At 36.5% G+C, this 22,645-nt stretch overlaps 1 protein-coding gene across 3 annotated transcripts in view; it reads left to right on the top strand.

Moving 5' to 3' along the window:
- The window catches only part of MYBL2 (MYB proto-oncogene like 2), a 779,549-nt gene that overhangs the window by 325,462 nt on the left and 431,442 nt on the right, over nt 1–22,645 (top strand). For all 3 annotated transcript variants that reach the window (XM_044090138.1, XM_044090137.1, XM_044090139.1), the window contains exon 7: nt 14,845–14,913. In XM_044090138.1, the coding sequence (XP_043946073.1) occupies nt 14,845–14,913 (69 nt within the window). The remainder of the gene's footprint in view (nt 1–14,844; nt 14,914–22,645) is intronic.

Below are 22,645 nucleotides of genomic sequence, written 5' to 3'. Positions count from 1 at the left end.
CTTTACAAAGTAGATGTGGCCTCCCGGAACAGGGCATCCTTTAGTTCCATGGTCCTGAAGAGTTTGTTCCAGTGAGCCACTACTTATAGTGGCTCCAAAGTTTTGAATAAGTCCAACAAAGAAATATTTTGCAATTTGAACATGACTTTGGATAGTGGATTAATGAGGCATTATACAGGACAAACACTGATAAACACAACACCAACAGGGTAAGGTGCCTCCTCAAACGAAATAATTCAAAGTCCAAAAAATAGAGGCAGACACTCCAGGACAATCGAAGCCAACCAAGAAATCAATGCAGAAGATAAAGCAAAATATCCTTTATTATTAGACAGTAAGCGCTTTCGCGTTGCTCAGAACGCTTCTTCAGACTTCAATAAAAACATACTAACTTCAACTATATATATATATGCAACCATAGCCAATCATATTCATATAATTCAAAATATGCTGAAGTTCGTAGTGAGATACCAACCACAAAAGGAAGAGAAATGAAACGTTTCTGCATCAATCACTAGTAATGAATCAGGAAGCTCAGGCGGCTCTCAAAGTGTCCAAAACTTTTATTCAGGATACAAGGAATAAGAGCTTTCGCATGGTACATCCACGCTTCATCAGATAACAATTAAAAATCAGCTGTTCTGTTTATATACTTCCGCTGAAGCGCAGGAAAAATTTTTTCATTTATTTAAAAAACGCTAATTTATATTTTGTAGCTATTAGCTACAAATACTTTCATTTCACTAACATTGTTAAAAACATACTTAGGAGATTGTACTTCTCTAAGAAAATATATATATGTGTGTAAAACTCTATGATGTCAACATTTCTTAAAGCTATATATGTCTATTTATATCATTAGTATTCCTCGAGGCTCATGATTATACCTAAAAATAACAATCAATTCTGCTATGTAAAACCATATCGTGAAACATGGCGCAAGTCCATATATATCATCAATCACTAGTAATGAATCAGGAAGCTCAGGCGGCTCTCATATTAAAAAAAGCTTTTGAATTTATAATATGTAAACAGATTGTTAAAGTTCTGTACGAAAAAAGTATACATCAAAAAGGCAATGACCTAGCCTTAGAATAAAGTCCATAAATACGAAATGAGCATTCTGGATTACTGCTGTCAAATCTATATGCCCTGTTATCATAAATATTACATATTTAGTATAATGAAAACTTATACTAAGTTAACCTATATTAAAACACATATGACCCAAAATGATAATGATACATGAAATCTATGGTGCATAAAATAAACTTAAAAAATAATATATATAATAACACTTCAAATATAAATATGGTAAATAAATATTAAATATATGTGAAATAATAAAAATGTGCATGTACACATATCTTGTATATTAAGAGTTATATATATATTATGTAAAGATATAAATATGATATAAAAAATTTTTTTATTGCTTGGATATCAATACTGGTTTAATTGATAGATAATTATTTATTCCTGGTATAATATGTGCTCCTAGCCTTAATATCCAATTTAATTCCATAAGTGCAAGGTCATTCTCTGAGTCACCACCTCTGACATTCTGTGGTGCCTCCTGTAGAACTCTAAAACAAAACGAATGAGTGCAAAATTCCATAATATGTTTTGCTAAAGCATTGGTTTCTACGGCATTACGTATATCATACAAGTGATTGTAGATGCGTTCTTGCAATCTTCTCTTAGTCAACCCTACATAAAATGCCTGACATTTTGTACAAGTGGCAAGATAAACTAAATTACGAGTATTACAATTAGCATAAGAGTGTGGTCTGAAAACATAATCAGTGCATGGATGCTTGAAGGGTTGCTCCTTAGTTATGTACTTACATCTATTGCAGTTAAGGCATGGAAATGTGCCTTTGCTATTACTATGAATCCTGTTGGTTGTGTAGTCCATCTTATTCAAAGTAATGTGATGGTCTCCACATAAAATCCTCTTAAGGTTTCTACTGTTCTTATAAAGAAATCTAGGATATTTACCAACAATATCCCTAGTTTTAGAATCTATGGTTAGGATGTGCCAATTATCATAAACAATCTGTTGCACATTCTTTATGTCACTGGTATAGGTGGTGGTGTATTTAATATGACTATCCATCGCACTCTCTTTTTTATGGTGTTTATTATAATATTTCATATAGCTTATATCCGTGTTTTTGTATACTACAGATATTCTATCACCTAATACCTCTTGTTTGATATTCCTGACCATTGTGGGGTCATATCCTTTGTCAATGAATAATGTTTCTAAGGAAAGAGCCTCTTTATTTAGGTCTTCAGTTCTGCTGCATAATCTAAGTAACCTTACATATTGACTTTTCACTATTCCATGAAAAATGTGTCTCGGATGCATGCTATCAAAGGTTAATATCGCATTTTTCCATGTGGGTTTCCTGTATAGTGTTGAAATTATGTTGCCCTCTGGGGTTAAACTAACTGTAACATCAAGGAAATGTATTTCTTTAACAGAAGATTCCTTGGTGAAACGTAGGAATGTAGTTGTTGTTTCTAGGTATTGTAAAAATATACTGAACAATTCCAACATGCCCTCCCAAACAATCATAATGTCGTCCACAAAACGCCTGTAGAATTTAACGAACCTGAATTTGTCATTATTAAATAAATATAGCTTTTCCCACCACAGAACTACCAAATTGGCGTAGGTATTTGCCCAGGGGGTGCCCATGGCTACCCCCCATTTTTGCAGATAGTAAGAATCGCCAAATATGAACGCATTGTTCAATAGAATTAGCTCTAAAAGTTGACAAACTAAAATAATTCTGTCGTTGGTGAAGGTAGTGTCTTGAGTTCTCTTATGTATTCTATACCTGTTTCATTGGGTATCGATGTAAATAAATTCTTAACATCCAATGTAATGAGTATGTTATGTTGTTTATTATCTAGTTTTAACTTCTTTAAGCTGTTTAAAAGATCATATGTATCTTTGAGTATGGTGGGGAACTGGTTCACGACTGGTCTTAGAATGTCTTCTATAAACATAGAGACATGTGCTGTGATCCAATGTTCCCCTGATACAATAGGCCTAAAGGGGACTGGATGTATTCCCTTGTGAACTTTAGGTATTCCTTTGATTGTAGGTGTGTTGGGATACTCTATATTCAGAAATTCAAAGGTCTCCTGACTTATTTGGCGACACATGAGGAGGTCATAGAGGACATCCTTGACATTTTTCACAATATGGACTATTTCTCTAGATGTTATAGGAGTGTAAATATCAGCTTGCGATAGCATGTTGATCATACTAGTAATGTATACTTGACTATCCAGAACTACTATACCCCCTCCCTTATCGGCCGGTTTCACAATTATATCCGGATTCTGTCTAAGTTCATTCAGACAGCTTGCTTCTGTTGGTGTTAAATTATAAAACCTTCCCTTTTTACTTATATTGCTAAACATTAGGTAATACTGGTGTTCACAAGCTTTCAGGAAACATTCTATGTGTGGCGGCATAGGTGGAGTGCAAGCGCTCCTAATCCTGTAACGTGTAATGTCTTGTTCATTGTTAATGTCAGTGTTAAATAGTAATTTCAAACATAATCTCCTGCAAAACAATCTGAGGTCAATTAGCGTTTCCGTTAAAATAGCCGGAGTCGCTGGGATGAAAGAGAGACCTCTATTTAAAACACTGATACAAGATTGATCCAAAACAGAACTAGAAAGATTAAAAAGTAAATTAGAAGTCAGTTCTTTTTCCTTCTGTTTGATACGAACTGTTCCGCTGAGTATTTCCTCTTGCGGGAGTCCCTGCTGTGAGACCGCCCTCTTGCTTGGTGTATTATCTGGCGTTTTTGATACGGTAAAAAAGTTACCGAGGAATGTAATGCGCTGGATGTGTTTTTAGGGATGGCTCCAGCAGTTTGAATTGTTGAATGATTAAAAAAAGCTTCCTGATTAGGAGGGGGTGTGTCAGCGAGTGCTGTATTATTATGGCTAGTTGGTATTGAGGCTGATGTAGACGCTTCATTGCGAAACATAGATGCAGGCACTCGAGGTAAAGGTTGAACAACAACATGAGTTTCTGATAACTGTTTAGATTTGTGAATAGTAGATGTTTCCGACTGTGGCAATGAAGTCGGAGTTTGAGATGCTTGATATCTTGGCCAAATAAATACTTGACCCCTTTGGAAGTCATTATAATCACGTAGCAACTTCTTTTGCTTGGTAGTTCTTAGTCTATCACTGAATGCATTTACTTGTGAGAACACATGATTAATTTTATCTATACAGTATTCTAAGGCAAAGCATTCAAGAAGTTGTTTGTGTATCACCTCAGTTTTGTTTCTCAGTTCTGTCTCCAGTGGTAAAAAGTATTTGAGCATTAATCTGGCATAATTAAATCCCAACTCTATATTTAAGTCTTGCCACTGTTTGAGAAGCTCAGGGTGTGAGTCCCCATAGGTGGGCATACAAAACACTCGCATACCCCTGGGGACTACTTTAAAATGAATACACGCTTCTAGATGTAACCATTGCCAGGCATATCTTTGAAGCTGATATAAATTATCTTCTAGAGACTTCAGCAAAGGATAAAATTCAGTAAGATTCTCACCGTTCTCATTAGGACAGATTCGTCCCGTCTCGCTTGTAAGGTCCAGAGACAATAAAGGGTTCTTGTTTAAGTGTGTGAGTCCATCCCATAACGAGGACGTGTCCCTCAGCTCCGGATCGTGACAGGCAGTAGACTCCATTGTGTGCTGGGACTACCAACCCAAAAAAGACCACAAATACTAGGAAAATAGCTGGTGTCCCTGCTGAATGGTTCTCTCACCAAAAATGTCCAAAACTGCTGAAGTTCGTAGTGAGATACCAACCACAAAAGGAAGAGAAATGAAACGTTTCTGCATCAATCACTAGTAATGAATCAGGAAGCTCAGGCGGCTCTCAAAGTGTCCAAAACTTTTATTCAGGATACAAGGAATAAGCGCTTTCGCGTGGTACATCCACGCTTCATCAGATAATTAAAAATCAGCTGTTCTGTTTATATACTTCTGCTGAAGCACGGGAAAATTTTTTTCATTTATTTAAAAAACGCTAATTTATATTTTGTAGCTATTAGCTACAAATACTTTCATTTCACTAACATTGTTAAAAACATACTTAGGAGATTGTACTTCTCTAAGAAAATATATATATGTGTGTAAAACTCTATGATGTCAACATTTCTTAAAGCTATATATGTCTATTTATATCATTAGTATTCCTCGAGGCTCATGATTATACCTAAAAATAACAATCAATTCTGCTATGTAAAACCATATCGTGAAACATGGCGCAAGTCCATATATATCATATTAAAAAAAGCTTTTGAATTTATAATATGTAAACAGATTGTTAAAGTTCTGTACGAAAAAAGTATACATCAAAAAGGCAATGACCTAGCCTTAGAATAAAGTCCATAAATACGAAATGAGCATTCTGGATTACTGCTGTCAAATCTATATGCCCTGTTATCATAAATATTACATATTTAGTATAATGAAAACTTATACTAAGTTAACCTATATTAAAACACATATGACCCAAAGTGATAATGATACATGAAATCTATGGTGCATAAAATAAACTTAAAAAATAATATATATAATAACACTTCAAATATAAATATGGTAAATAAATATTAAATATATGTGAAATAATAAAAATGTGCATGTACACATATCTTGTATATTAAGAGTTATATATATATTATGTAAAGATATAAATATGATATAAAAAAATTTTTTATTGCTTGGATATCAATACTGGTTTAATTGATAGATAATTATTTATTCCTGGTATAATATGTGCTCCTAGCCTTAATATCCAATTTAATTCCATAAGTGCAAGGTCATTCTCTGAGTCACCACCTCTGACATTCTGTGGTGCCTCCTGTAGAACTCTAAAACAAAACGAATGAGTGGAAAATTCCATAATATGTTTTGCTAAAGCATTGGTTTCTACGGCATTACGTATATCATACAAGTGATTGTAGATGCGTTCTTGCAATCTTCTCTTAGTCAACCCTACATAGAATGCCTGACATTTTGTACAAGTGGCAAGATAAACTAAATTACGAGTATTACAATTAGCATAAGAGTGTGGTCTGAAGACATAATCAGTGCATGGATGCTTGAAGGGTTGCTCCTTAGTTATGTACTTACATCTATTGCAGTTAAGGCATGGAAATGTGCCTTTGCTATTACTATGAATCCTGTTGGTTGTGTAGTCCATCTTATTCAAAGTAATGTGATGGTCTCCACATAAAATCCTCTTAAGGTTTCTACTGTTCTTATAAAGAAATCTAGGATATTTACCAACAATATCCCTAGTTTTAGAATCTATGGTTAGGATGTGCCAATTATCATAAACATAAATACCATCTGCACATCAGTGTTCTAGAGATGAGAGCGGTGCTTCTGGTGTTGCAAGCACTTCAGGAGACTCTACCTACAGGGACTATTGCAATCCGGACAGAATGTCAGTGGTATGGTACATCAACAAGCAGGGTGGAGCCAGATCTTGCCCCTTTTAACGGGAGGCACTTTGAGTATGGCAATGGGCGATGTCTTCCCAACATTTTCTGATTGCAAAGCATTCCTGGAAAACAACATTTTCTGATTGCAAAGCATTCCTGGAAAATCCAATGTGATAGCGGACAGGCTCAGCAGGGCTATCCTTATGCCTCATGAGTGGTCCCTGAAGAAAGAAGTTGCGGACTTGATTTTCTGCAAATGGGGCCAGCCATGCTGAGATCTTTTTGCCACTCCCCTAAACAAAAAATGCAGCAGCTACTTCGCCCTAGTTCCCCTCCGGGACAGTCACCCAGGGATGCACTTGTTCACAATTGGCCTCTGGGACGGCTATATGCTTTTCCACCCTTCCCTCACATTCCAAAGGTACTTCAGAAAGCAAAATCATTGGGTTGCAAACTCATCCTCATTGCTCTTTACTGGCCTCGTCAGATATGGTTTCTGTTTCTTCGCCATCACCTTCAACTGGAGCCCTGGATACTGGACCCAGTTTCGGACCTACTGATGCATCAGTCAGACGGGCTTCACCCATCCCTTCAAACTCTTAAGCTGACTGCTTGGTTACTCCACTTCCAGTCTTAGCCAGGCTCCCAAACATTTCCCCTTCTGTAAAACACATTCTAGTGTCCTCCCACAAGCCCACTACCAGGAAGATTTACGCTAGCAAATAGAAGAGGTTCTCTTACTGGGCCAAAAGAAATGACCTTGATCCTTTTAACGGCTCCTGTTCACAAGATTCTTGACTTTCTGGCAGAAACCTTCGAAAAAGAGGCAGCTGCAGCTACTATTAGAATCCAACTGGCTGCAATATCCAATTTTCAAGTAGGAGACTTGGGTTCAAACATTATGTCCTATAAGTTGTGCAGAGCATTCTTACGAGGTACACTGCTTTTACGGCCCCCAGTAAGAGAACCCCCTGGGACCTTGGTTTTAGCTTCAATTATTCTGCCCCGCTTTGAATCAGCAGCATCTTGTTCCTTGAAGTTTCTGTCTTGGAAAACCCTCTTTTTGGTTGCTGTAATCTCAGCTAGACGGGTTTCTGAATTACATGCTTTGTATATTTGCCCGCTGTATCTCATTTTTCACAAAGATAGAGTCTCTCTAAGGACCAATCCTTCTTTCTTGCCTAAGGTTTCCATTGAGCTTCCTGTGTTCTTCCCCAGTTATGGCAACAAGGCAGAGTATAGATTACACCAATTTGGATGTTCATAGACTATTACGTTTTTATTTACACAGGACCAAAGACCTCAGAAAATTAGACCAGTTGTTCATATCCTTTGCTGACAATAAGTAAGGTTATCCAGTTTCTAAAGTGACATTATCAAAATGACTGTTGGACACAGCCACTTATTCGTATGGTTTGCGTAAAAAGACGCTTCCAGGAAGACCCAGAAGACATTCAACCAGGGCCTTGGCCACCACTGTTGGCTTCCAAGCTAAATTACCTTTAGATTCAATTTATGCAGCAGCAACATGGGGAAATCCTCATACCTTTATCTCTCTTTACAAAGTAGATGTGGCCTCCCGGAACAGGGCATCCTTTAGTTCCATGGTCCTGAAGAGTTTGTTCCAGTGAGCCACTACTTATAGTGGCTCCAAAGTTTTGAATAAGTCCAACAAAGAAATATTTTGCAATTTGAACATGACTTTGGATAGTGGATTAATGAGGCATTATACAGGACAAACACTGATAAACACAACACCAACAGGGTAAGGTGCCTCCTCAAACGAAATAATTCAAAGTCCAAAAAATAGAGGCAGACACTCCAGGACAATCAAAGCCAACCAAGAAATCAATGCAGAAGATAAAGCAAAATATCCTTTATTATTAGACAGTAAGCGCTTTCGCGTTGCTCAGAATGCTTCTTCAGACTTCAATAAAAACATACTAACTTCAACTATATATATATGCAACCATAGCCAATCATATTCATATAATTCAAAATATCCAATAGGACATATAGACATAGTCACATGAAGCACTCATTAATAAATTCATGCTTCTCATAGCATAGTAAATAAGTACAAAGCACATATACTCCTTAAAAAACAAATTAAATACACTTAATATTAAAAACATATATATATCCTCTAAAAAATTTCTATACAATAATACAAGATCTATCAATATATTAATAATAATATAATTTAAAATGCAGTGGGAGAAAAGGGAAAGAAGAGGAAATAAAGGGGGGGAGGGGAGGGGGGGTTGTGAATTAAAAGAGAAAAACAATGCAAGTCTATAGAAAGGAAATGTATAAAAAGATCCTATTAATACTAACGTCTATAAGGTCTCTCTGCTAAAAAAGGTTTCAGCGACAACTTATAATTTAAGCCTTGCCCTCTATCTGCTCTAAGCTTAATAATCCATTTATTCTCGTCTTGCTCTGTTCTATTATTAATGTTGCCTAGTCTATTTGTTACCTCCTGACGTCCTATAACCATAAAGCTAAAAGTGTGTAAGGAACCATTCTGCAACACATGTTTTGCCAAAGCATTGGTCTCATTCTCTCTATTTATTGCATAAATGTGCTCCCTTATCCTCTCCCTCAGAGTTCTATTGGTCTTACCAACATAGACACTCTGGCATTTCTTACACACTGCTAGGTATATAACATTTCTAGACCTGCAGTCTGCATAGTCATTAAATTCATATCTGATGTCGTTATCAGGGTGTACAAATACGTTGGAGTTCATAATGAAGTTACACTGATTACAGCTCCTACAAGCATAAGTGCCTTTCCTCTTTGAACTAATTTTGGTACTCCTACTCTTCTCATAGCATAAATGATGTTTGAGAGATTTAGTATTCTTATAGCTGATCGCAGGTCTATCACCCACTAATCCCTTAATCTTATCATCTAACAACAAAATGTTCCAGTTTTTGTTTATTATGTTAACAACTGAACTATTGGTGTTAGTATATGGAATCAATAACCTCTTTCTTCTATCACTACATCTTGGTGTATGTCTATACATTTTGTTACTATCCTTCATAATAGATGGTATTGTACGTTCACTCTTCATGCATTCTATAGGTAGTAGATCCTTATCTAGGTAACCTCTCTCTATAAATTCATGGTGCATAGTATCTACTGCTTGTACCAAATCAGCATCCTCACTTATAATACGTGAAAAACATGTCAACTGATTCTTCACTATATTCTTATGAATATGTTGTGGATGCATGCTTGTCCTATGTAAAATGGCATTGCGTCTACAAGGTTTCCTATATATATCAGATGTTAAAAAGCCTCCATCTAGCTTCAAAGTAACATCCAAAAAATCTATTAGAGTAGATGAAGTGCTACCACTAAAGCTCAAAAAAGTAGTGGTACCATTAATATATGTCATGAAGTCATTGAAGGTATCTACATCACCTTCCCAAATGAAAAGGATATCATCCACAAAACGCCTATAATACGTTATACATTTTGAAAAAGCCATGTGTTCCAATACATAGGTGGTTTCCCAATATGCCATCACAAGAGGATATATATATGTTTTTAATATTAAGTGTATTTAATTTGTTTTTTAAGGAGTATATGTGCTTTGTACTTATTTACTATGCTATGAGAAGCATGAATTTATTAATGAGTGCTTCATGTGACTATGTCTATATGTCCTTTTGGATATTTTGAATTATATGAATATGATTGGCTATGGTTGCATATATATATAGTTGAAGTTAGTATGTTTTTATTGAAGTCTGAAGAAGCGTTCTGAGCAACGCGAAAGCGCTTACTGTCTAATAATAAAGGATATTTTGCTTTATCTTCTGCATTGATTTCTTGGTTGGCTTCGATTGTCCTGGAGTGTCTGCCATTATACAGGACAGTTGGAAAATTTTCGAGGGCAATCGGGACCTTTTTGTGACAGTCGGCCCCCACCCCCATTCTGTGTATAAAAATCACTATAATTTAAAACTATTATTTGAGGGGTGAAAAAAACACAGAGAAAAGGACTATTTTACACACAAACCATTTGGCATGCACAAATGTGGAAGTTGTACCATTTGTAGGTACATACTGGAGGGACCTTTTGTAAATTTGCCCCATTTACCACACTCTATTCCAGTGTCTGGTCATTTTAATTGTAAAACCAATTGTAAAAAACAATGGTGTGGTGTATATTGGGTTGTGTTCTCATTGTACTGCATTTTACATCGGGATGACCACCCGGGGCTCTCTGTGCCAGGATCAAAGAGCATTACTACAGCATAAAAAAGAAGTGTGGCAGAAGTGTGTTTTTTAAACGCTCTTTGAAGTGTCCTAATTATAATAAGTTCCTAATTTCAGTTCTGGAACAGGCAGTAACTTCATATGAGGGGTGGGGATTTTAAGACAGAGTTGGAACAAAAAGAAGCGCTGTGGCAGATTAGGTTAAACTCTGACAAAACACCATGGTTGAATGATATAGTCAACATTAAAGAACCGCAGGGTTCACTTGAACAAATAGTTTTTATCAGACGTGTATGTCTTTAATAGTTGGGTTTGTGATGTCACTTATTTGTGGGATGAAGTATTTTCTATTGGTTTACAGATATTTTTAAACTGAAAGTTTTTTATTGTTGAATGTATTGTTTTCTGATGAAGTCTAACGACGAAAGCGGAAAATAAATTGTTTACTCTAAAATTTGTGCTGCTTGTTCTCCGTGCAAGTTCCAGTTCTTGTGGATGGTTTGTAATTTATAATATTTGCAACTGAGATTATGTCTGTAGGGTTTATCTTCATTTATATAAATGTAAGATTGCCTGTGTCATGCATGATAATTTAATAAAGATGTTTCTTGTTTTTTTAAAAAAAAATAAGTGTTGCACCAGTTATTGTACCTTGGGGAATAATATGTAAATTCTCAGTGTTCCAACTAATGAATTCATGACTTTCATATTAAATATTTTCATACATTTCTTCAGAAGTATACCATCTTTTGTTATATTTTCCCTTTCAACCCCCCCCCCCTGATACATCCTCATTATTGCAAATGAAATTCCAATCCCAACTTATAAGTAATATTCTCTGCTGAAAACTTTTAATTGATCCAATTTCAGCAGTTTTAGTTGGAATTTAAATACATGCCAGTGTAATCCTCATCACCTGCCAGTAGCCCCTTACCACGACAAATCTGTCGTTATTATATTTTTCCCTCTTCTATCAGTTCTGGAGCTCCTCTAGAAATTAATATATGAACTCTTTTTTTTCTTTTTTCCCTGATATTCTGCAGAATATCTATATGGAAATCCTTTCTTTATCAAATTCACATGCTCTTTTCTTTCCAAATGTGTCTCCTTTAGCATTGCTGTTTGCACTCTGCATTTCTTAATATAATTAACTATTATTTCCTTTTTGTCTAACCCTTTGAAACGCTGAAGTGCGTCTCCATTATGGCAAGAAGTCATTATTCTCACCTATTGTATAAGGCAGCTTTTTTAAATGTCTTATTTCCAGCTTTGTGATACATACACCCATTAATGTTTGGCAGATTAATCCTTTATACTGTTTGTTCTTATCAACATTGGAACCTATGTTACATTTTACAAGACTTTTTGTTTTAATAACATCACTAAACATACAAAACACACAACCCCAGAATACCCTCGTAACCTGGCAACTTAATACACACACAAATAACTGTACATCTTCTAACAATGAAGTTTAAATTCCCTAATAGGAACATTTGTACGAAATAGCTGCTAATACAGGCCATATTTAAACTGGAATTGAGGTTAGCTAAGATGCGTATTATTGCCTGTGCTTCTACTTACACTTGTTGGTGTCTGTTCTTTTTTTTTTTTTTTAATCTCCCCCAAGATGTGAAAACTGCTCAAATCCTTTTAGAAATAATTAGCTTTTAGCGTTGAAGAAACCAGTGCTCTGTCTTTTATTACCCTGTTGGCAGCTTGCCTCTGTGGAATGGTAAGAGAAAAAATAAAGATGTCGTCCTCTGCTGCAGCATGAAAGAATAGCTGAAACATTTATTTCCAAAGGAAAACTTTTCATTATATTTGGTGTTCTCACATTTATTTGTTCCCAGTTAAAATGTGTTATTAGATTAAGCCAAGGGTTTTAATCCAGACATGCGCCTATGCAAAAGTAAGAGAAAACATATCAGCTCCACATATATTATGATATGTGCAAAAGTAAGAGAAAACATATCAGCTCCACATGTATTATGATATGTGTACTTTTACACACCACCCCCACTTCCACCCAAGATTACAGCATATTAACTTAAGAATGCTTTTGTCTAGCATTTCTTCTGTTTATGCACTGCAATGCCTATATGTCTTAATACCAAAAAAGAAAGAAGAGGAAAAAGAAAAAGGTCTCTGTTTACCTTAATAAATTTATCACATACAAGAATTAAAAGTACTTTGCAATAAGATATGCATTTTATATTGTGAAAAGTTTCATAGAAATTAGAAAACAATTTTTTATTTAATTACCTTTTTCTTTCCTTCTACCCTCCCCTCAGATTTCTTCCAAACATAAATGACCTGAAGTGTGAGGCAAATGCTTTTCAGTTCCTCACAAAGTTTAACAAAGTCAGCTAAAGTTCACTTTTTCCACTTACTCTTATAGTCATATTTCACAAATGTGATTGATGCTTTGCAGCCTCACATTTAGTTTAAAGCAATATATTTAACTCTCTGTACTCTTTCCTGAGCCTGATATGTGTGAGAGAGAATCCTGTATACTGTTGGTGTCTGCATATACATTGACAAAATAGAAGACTATAGAAAATTCGACTTGCTATTTATTTTAATGGAAATACAACAACAAAAAAATAGTATGAAAATAATTTCCAAATGGTTATTCCATTCTGTTCATTTTTGTTATTTCCAACATGGTAAGTCCCTTCTTCAGAAACCTAAAGCTATCTGTTTCTATCAGAGCCATGGCTTCTGTTAAGGCAGTTTGGAAAGGGGTGGACTCTAGATCCATTTTAGAAACAGGTGCTTGGACATCTGTACACATTTTCTCAAAACTTCACAAGATTGACTTTTTCCTAGCGCCAGAGCAGGATTTTCTTGGTCAGTTATGAAGTGGCTTCTTGATTCTGACCCTCGGTCTCCTTTCTCTGCTGTCTAGGCTTTGGCAGTAGTCCCACATATATATGAGGGATTACTTCCTCTATGATGGCACAAGCTATTTCATGCTAGTTTAGTTTTCTTTTTTTTTCCACTTTATATTACTGTCTCAATTTTTATTGTTTGTGTAAACAATGTACTACCTATATTTACCAAAGTTATGTATTCTTGATTGTTATCGACTTCTTGTATTGTTTATAATGTGTTTTTGTAATGGAGCCTTTTCTCCCTGGGCCTCTGCTGAAAAAGGGCCACTGGTCCAGTTGGACATCCCTGGTAAACAATTGTAAAGTAGATAAATAAAAATATGCTACTGCTGCAATGATCTAATGATGAACATAATACAAGTATGTAAGCAAATTTACTATAACAGTAACTGTTCATATAGATCACCATTACAGCACTACATCCTTCCCTCCCACCCTCTTATTTTATTTCAAATTTTTTTCTTACTTTCTGCTTTTAAGTTTCATCCGGTTTGGGTTATTTTTACTCTTGTCCTACTTTTCTTCTAGCACATATATTTCTAAAGTGGCAACCTGCAACGTTGAATATATATTTTCAGTCTCTCCTTTTCTAAGGTACGAGAAAGAACTGAATTTTGCAGCCTGTAAGTGTGATTTTTTTTTTTACCTACTTTCCTTCATTTCCTTGGATGTACCTTGCATGTTGAAGGCACCAAAACGTTTTAGAATACTGCCCTGATGCCTGATCTTTAGCAGGGTATATCCGATATCGCTATATGCTACTGCACCAGTGATGTATTTGGACATCTACTGTTATGGTACATTTACTTACACAACTGTACTTTCTAATTGATGAAGTCTCCAGGGTGGACCTTTGGAGACTTCACGCTTGTTGAAAAAATATTATGTTGCTTTCATGACCTGCCACATTAATTTCTTCAAGCTTTTCTGTTGATCTATATGTCTACATAGCTGTAATTATGAAGTGTAGAAAGCCATTTTTTTAATATTGTGTTTATCAAATAATTCTTTAATGTTACTAAAAATGTTCTGCAATAGTCTTCTCTTGAATAGTCCATGAATCACAGTGTGTTAATGAATCTGAGTGAAATTTCTTAAAGTAAATTTGTGCTGCCGTTGTTGGCTGAAATTTAAGCAAACCATTTTAGATTTCACCCCCCCCCCCCGCATTAGAGTTCAGATTAAGAATTAAAACACACTATTTATTTCCAGTTTCAGTCTGAGCAGTATCAGTGCCACGTTGAAGTTGTGTCTACAAATGATAACGGCGATGCAGATCAGGTGAGCAATTTATTTATTGAATTGTTAATTGAAATAAGAATGTTAAGCGTTTCCTGAGAAAATGGGTTTAATATTACAACTCATAATATTGTGGAGCCTATATTGTGATCAGTATTTTAATCTCCCATTTGCCAACTTATTTCTACTTTTAGCATGCCTGTTGTGCTGGTTTCCATGAGCTCTCACTTTGGCTTCTTTCTGGAATTATTAGCCCTTATTCTGAGGCTTAGTTAGCCCTGTGGCTGTGGTAGAGCTGCTCTCAGTCTTTGCCATCTGTTTCCTGTTTCTACATCTTAGAGATGACCCATATTAAGTGGCCTATCCTTGCCATTGAAAACTTACTTTATTGGTAGCGATCACAGGTACTACAGTGAGCAAGAAGAGATTCATATGAGCAAGGTACAACAAGCTATGAAGGGTTCCAAGTTCTAGAATCTTGTTTTAAACCTTCTCATTAAACTGTCACAGTCACAGGGTCTGTCCTTATAACCAGGAAATGCACAAGATATTACATGACCCCTGTAGTGTGGTTGTTCCCAGGCCATGTGTTAGGTTGGTTACCCTGGACCTTATACTGCTGTGTTGTCCCCCCCCCCCCAACAAGATGAGCCTTTGTGCAAGTGTTTCTTATTGAAGACTAGTTGTACTCTTGACATGGACAAATGCCCTTCTGTGTCATCAAGGCAGTTTCCCACCATTTTGCACTTTGTACGTGCACTAGTTTATTGGCACTCTGCATAATCTGACTTGCTTTATTTGATGTGAAGTAGTATCTGATAGTTTTGTGGCTTACTTCACTGAGTGTTTACTGGATCTTTTACTTAAGCCTAAGCATCCTCAAGGCTTGTGCTGTAAATAAACTAGTCATTTTGAAGGAGAATAAAGTGGACGGACAGTGACGCATCTACATAGGTAATTTCTCCAGGAAACACTGTCTTGAGCAGGAGTAAGAGAAACTTACACAGTTTACTGCTTCACTTCCTTATCTTTCCATACCATTGTTGTTCCTCTCTAATAATAAGTGTCTACCCGATTTGTTTGGGTGTAGATACTTTTGATCCTCCGATGACTTTCATTAGTACCTTGGCGGTAGATGTAATATTGCCTTTAGTTTTGACATTTCTGCTGGCCATTATTTTTTGAGGATAACTATTTTAAAAGCAGGACATCTCTTTGTTTGCAAATGCATACCACTGTATGTTTCTTACAAGTGGGTGTTGCCTTGTTAATTACCCAGAAGGTGGAACAGTCTGTCCGTTCACTGAACTGCTGTTCTGGAGCAGAGAATGCTCGCATTGAAGTGGCAGTATTTTCTTGATGCGTTTGATATTTAACTCTGAAGCTTCATGGTATCTTTTTCAAAACTGCACTCTGGAATGCAGCCATGTTGGCCATATAACTGAAAGCCATTTAGCCAAATTGTTGGATATGTATGCACTCACACCTTCTTGCCCGTACATGTCCAGTAAGCTGGATGTTGTGTCAGTTGGCTAAGTGTTTAAAGAAGACTGAGAGAAATAGTGGAAAGATCTGTTTTTTAGTACTTGTAAATATTCTACCTGTTTCATGGTACTTTGGATAGGCTGTCTGCTCTTTCGGGTGAAGGTAGGTGTATCGGGATGCTGCTACTGCATATGACATATTGGACTGTCTGAAAATGAAGGGATAGTCCATTTGGAGTCTGAGATACTTAATTTGAAGCATCTTTTCTTTTAGCACCATAGTTAAATTTACACTTATAAACAATGAGACTGGTAAACACACATTGAGGAAAAAAAAAGTATACAGTGCCGGTGCTACAATTTTCGGGGCTCTCAGCAAGTTTCAAGTTGGGGGGCCCTACCCAGGAGAATATAAAAAGTGTGATCACATTGCAGTCACGCCCCCTTCCCTATCAAGCTCATGCAAAACCATTTAACAATCACTGTGTAGTGTTACTACAGTCAAACCGTTAAAAAGACTTGAAATGTCAAGGTATACACTGGAATTTAGTACCAATGTTACATTATGGCAAGCCCCTGTACCACAGCAAGGTAGCCATTCAATGGTACACACACACTAACTGGGACTGCACAGTGGTGCAGAGGTTAACGTTGTCGCCCCGCAACAAGAGTTTCTCTGGTTAAATTCTCAGCTTGGATGCCTTCTGTGTGGAGTCTGCATGTCCTCCCTGCATTCACTTGGGATTCCTTCCACATTCCAAAGACATGCTTCTGCAGCATTTCTCCCTGGGCCTCTGCTGAAAATAGGTTCTGTCCTACTCTGACTTTTCCAGTCAAGAAATGTTAAATAACTAAAATTTAGTAACAATAAAGTATGACAAGCCCCTGTACCAAAGCAAGGTAGCCACACAGAGGTTCACACACTGACTGGCATTTAGTACAAATGTTACATTACAAGCCTCTGTACCATTGCAAGCTAGCCACTCACAGATGTGTATACACACACACACACACACACACACACACACACACACACACTGGCATTTAGTAGTAATGTTGTTACGTTATGGCGATCCTTTGTACTGCATCAAGGTAGCCAGTTCCCACAGAGGTACACAAAGACACCCATACAGACTCCCTCACACAGGGCAGAGACACAAGACAGACAGCTACACAGACTCGCACACAGGACATAGTCACCCAAGCATGATGAAGACAGCACTATAGTAAGACTGAATATTAAGAATTTAAAATACTGGGCTTATGAACTAATAAAGATGGTAGAGTAACAGATTTTTTACAGTAGCATGCATTCTGTGACCCCACATTTTTGATGAACAGACCAAAACTAACAAACATCTGGACATTGTGCAACATTATCACAGCCCCTACCAACCTCCTAACATCTCAGCTTAATTCCAAAGCTGGAAATAACTGCAGAACAAAGGTGTAACATCAAGGATAGTTTCAAGCATTGCTATGATAAACTTAGAAAGATATTAGAATAACAGAGATTGTAAGGGCGTAACATTAGGGATTTAAAACATTGTGCTTATGAACTAATAAAGATGGTAGAATAACAGATTTTTCCAGTAGCATGCATTGTGTGAATCCACATTTTTGATGAGTAACCGACTAAAAATACAGGTCAAACATCTAAACATTATGCAAAATTCTCGCAACCCATACGTCTGTCCTAACCTCTCAGCTTAACAATTTCAGATAAAGCCAAAAAAAAAAAAAAAAACAGAACAAATACGTAACATAAGGGATAGTTTGAAACTTTGCCATGATCAACTTTGATAGTAGAACAGAGTTTGCACTGGCACGCATTAAGATATCAGTACATTCTGCAGAATTCTCACAGCCCCTTATCCCCAGTGTCTCAACAGAAAAAATCTGAATGAATTGAAAGTAAAATAAAAACACAAAGACATAACATTAAAAAATAATGCGCTTATGAGCAAACAAAGATGCTGGAATAACAGATTTTGCAGTAAAATGCATTGCATAATCCCATATGATTTAATGAAAAGAGACCAATACCAGGCAGACATCTGAATATTGCACAGCATTCTCACAGCCCATAACCCCCCCCACCAACCTCAGCACAATAAGTCCAGACAGAGCAAAAAAATGGTCATAGAGTAAAGGTATACCATCTGGGATAGTTGTAAACATTGCTGGTATGCACAATACTAGCATAACCGGGTTTGCGTTAGTATACATTAAAACAGCAGCTGTACATTCTGCAACATTCTCTCAGCTGTTAACTCCCCTCCCAACCCCTCAGCACAACAATTCCGGACAGAGCAAAAAATTATCATAGGACAAACGTGTAGCATCAGGCATAATTGTAAACATTGCCGGTATACACAAAACAATACTAGCAGAACAGGGTTTGGACTGGTATACATTAAAGCATCTGTACATTCTGCAGCATTCTCACAGCCACTATACCCCCACTACCAATATTTCAAAACAACTGTACACAAAACAAAAATGCATTATTGAATATTCTTATGCAAGACTAGCTAAAAAAAAATAACATCTGGACATTAAAGACAAGCATGCCTTCCTCAATTTCTTAGCAGAAGAATTCTGGACAAAGGTAAAAATAAAACTGTTACAACCACAGCCCCCCCCCCCCCCCCCAAGTCATCTTACTATAAGAACTCTGCAGAAAAAGTCACACAATCCTCTCCCTAGGTTTCCGCACCCGCCCCCTAGCAAAAACTAGTTAAAAATAAACCCAGCAACTTGCCTTTTCTGCGTTTGATAGACGGCTGCTACCAATCTTCTGCTTGCTTTTCCTACATAGACCATACCAGTTCAGCCCTTTTAAATTGCCCTCAAAAAGCACAGTTTTTCACATCATTTAGAAATTGGGCAGTTAAAATACAGCTACTTTGCTGGTCCCGCGGTCGTTCATCTGTGCTCACGCCATACCTCTCAACCTCTTAGCATGAAAAATCTGGGCAAAGCCAAAATAATGGGGGCACAAAGGCTTAAAAATAGGGACACTTTAAATATTGCTCATATAAACTTACAAACTTGCCTTCAGGGTTAGCTTTAGCATACATCTTCTGAAAGATATAAAGTAGGGTTACCACTTGTCCCTTTTTGCAAGGGATTGTGTCCCTCTTTGGGCAGTTGTGTACTGTGAAAAAAACTAAAAAATGGCAAATGTCCTGAGATTTTAGGAGAAAATATATTTCACAAATTTTCTTTAATAGTTGTGTAAAACAATTATTTTATATCTTAAACACCCAAGTGTTATACAAAATAGCATAAGCAACTCAAATACCACAAGAATGTTTCCATTTTGGCAAGAAAAATGAACTCCTGTCTTTTGCATTGGCTGTGAGTATGTTTTGTTCTGCACAATTTCTACTTTCTTCAAAAAATTTCCCACTTTATGCATTTGTAAAGGTGGTGACCCTAATATAAAGTCTGAAGCATAAATATCTGCCATTATTTAGTGACTTCAATACTCATTGATTTATAATAAAACCACAAATTTTATGAAGAACAAACCAAAAATATGAAGCAAAAATATGGACATTCTTAAAAAAATCTGGGCAGTTCAGAGGGGTCCACAGTACAGACACAATCTCTGCAAGTACGGCAAGTGCAAGGTTTCAAAGAAAATGTATTCCAAAAACAGGAAACCAGCAGACTGTGGCTAATGAACAATATTTAATATATGTTGCTAAAAAGCATATATTAAAATGTAGGAGAACAAACCGGTTTCGGCTTGATAAATCACATAGCCTTCATCAGTTCAGAGGGGGTACCTAACGCTGATAATCCACAGAACTGACCCAACAGACTACAGCAAAGCCAATCAGGAAACTAGAACTTGCTTCCTTGACTACTGCAGCCAATCAGGTCCCTTGCAGCACTGAAGTGGACTTGATTGAGTACATCTTACAAGTGAAGCAAAGGACCTGATTAACTGCAGCAGTCAAGGAAGCAAGTTCTTTCAGAGAAAAAAAAAAAAAAAAAACAGAATTGCACGATGACTCTATACAGCCGAATGAATGAGGCACTGAGCAAGGAGTGGAAGAGATGGAGAAACCCATGGCTGCTTCATGTGGGGGCCCTAATACTTGAGATAATCTGGGGCTCCCCGCAGCCATGGGTTCGGTGGGTGCCTGAAGCCAACTATGAAAGCATATTAACATTTTTATGCATTATATGTTACACATCTGTTTGCTTTTTAATTATTCTCTCCAACGTTATATGAATTGATTTCCTGTCATCCTTTAAACCTGACCCCCCCTACTTTATTCTGCACAAATTCCTTTTATTTCGATGCTGTTTGCTGCTTCAGTTTTCTGAAGATCCCATCTCCAGTTCTTTTTTTCTCCTTTACAGTATTCAGTAATTCAATTATAGTTGATTTGGATTTCAGTTTCTATTTTCTGGTAATGATAATAGTATTAAACTTAATAAGGCCTTACTGTGATTGGGCAAGTCAGATCCTGTGTCCCAGCTCAAAATAGTCATTTTCTGTGTTACAACCATTTGCTCTCCAACATTTTTAACATTTTACTAATTTCCTACAGAGTAAAATCTGCCAACTTGTTACATTCCCCAAAAAACATGTTCCCAGTTTCATCTCTGTCTCCCATCACTCCGCCAGCATTTGCTGTCTACATGAGGGAAAAAAATCTATTAAGTCTTCCTGGAGTACTAAACTAGAAGCTACTGCTAAAACAGAGATAATTAGTAGGGCATATAAAATACTGCATGATATCTACAGGATTCAATCAGAGGAGGTTACAAAAGATTGGGAAGAGAGAGTGGAAAAGCAATATTTAAAAGAACAATTGGGAACACATCTGTGTGGCTTCTAAGCAAGTGTGCAACCAAGTCCAAAAGGTTTAGGATTTTTGCTTAGAAGTGTTTGTATAGGTATTCCTATGTATCCTTTCCTTTGGGAAGAGGGGGTACCCTACAGGCTCTTTATAGATGAGTCTCACGTAGGCTATTTCAAGAATTTGGCAAGCGTTCATTATATCTAGATGTAATTTCATACTTTTTCTCATCCACTACCAATAACGAATGCATGCCAAATAATAGAACTAGACCCAAGAACACAACAAAACATGTACCAGTTTGTACGTATCTTCCAATTCTGTTGAGACTATCGTTTTCCCACAAGAAACACAGGTAACTGAGCAGGGACAAAAAAAGAAGGAAACTGTTGACTTAATGTTAATAAGTTTATTGCTTTCATCCCTTGTATAACACTCTGGGACTTCTTCAGAACTAATTAATACAATGAAGTACCTCCTTTTTATACAATAAATCAATCAACAATTAACTAATAAGCAATTGGATATTCCGATGTTAAAGGAACATCAAAAGAGCTGTTTAAAACCCTTTAAACACCCTCAAAACACAATAAAACAACACTGACACTATTAAAATTCCTATGTTTAAACGCTTTTAAAAAATATATGAAATACACAACCCTAAAACTTTAGAAGAACATAGTGAATTGTGCGTTTGAAACAGTAAACCGTAAACAATACATTTAATTGTTAAAAGTCCAGGGCTTTCCTTTTTAACACAGGTAACAAAGATACATAGTCATTAAGTCCTGGTTCAGCAACTGCATAAAGTCTTGTAATCCAGTAACATTCTCTTAAGTCAATTTGGAGTTCCCAACAACCACCCCTTATACTGTGTGGAATCACTTCCAAAATTCCAAATTTGAATTTTGTTTCCCCTTGGCAAGTGAGTGTGTTCCTATATAAGGCATTCTCAGTGTTACCTTTGGCAATGGCATACAAATGTTCGTATATTCTACATCTAAATTTCCTCTCTGTTTTACCTACGTAAAAGTTATTACATGTTTGACAGATGGAAATGTAAATAATACCTTTGTATTGCAGTTCTCTCTCTGTGAACTAACCCCTTGCCTTCTTCCTTTCAAATATATCACGTCACTGTCAAGGATATGGGGGCATTGGTTACAGTGACCACACTTAGTTGTACCCTTAATTAACACTGGTCTTGGTGTAGTTATGTGTTCCATCAGATATTTGATGTTTCTGCCTGTTTTATACACAAAACTTGGTTCTTGTCCTATAATATTAAAAATGTCCAAATTACCCCGAAAAATGTTCCAATTTTTCCTGATAATATCCTTAAGGGTTCTTTCCCCTTCTCCATATGGAATAACCATACTAGTGTTATATCCATCTCTTCCTGTTTGTTTGTCAAAAATTGTCTCACCACTGTAAAGCAGTGCTTTATATTTGGTCCCCCACCCTTCA

Source organism: Protopterus annectens, chromosome 12.part0 (assembly GCF_019279795.1).
Source record: "Protopterus annectens isolate FY-2018-M chromosome 12.part0, PAN1.0, whole genome shotgun sequence".
Classification (NCBI taxonomy): Eukaryota; Metazoa; Chordata; order Ceratodontiformes; family Protopteridae; genus Protopterus; species Protopterus annectens.
This window is presented reverse-complemented; position numbering and strand designations above follow the sequence as displayed.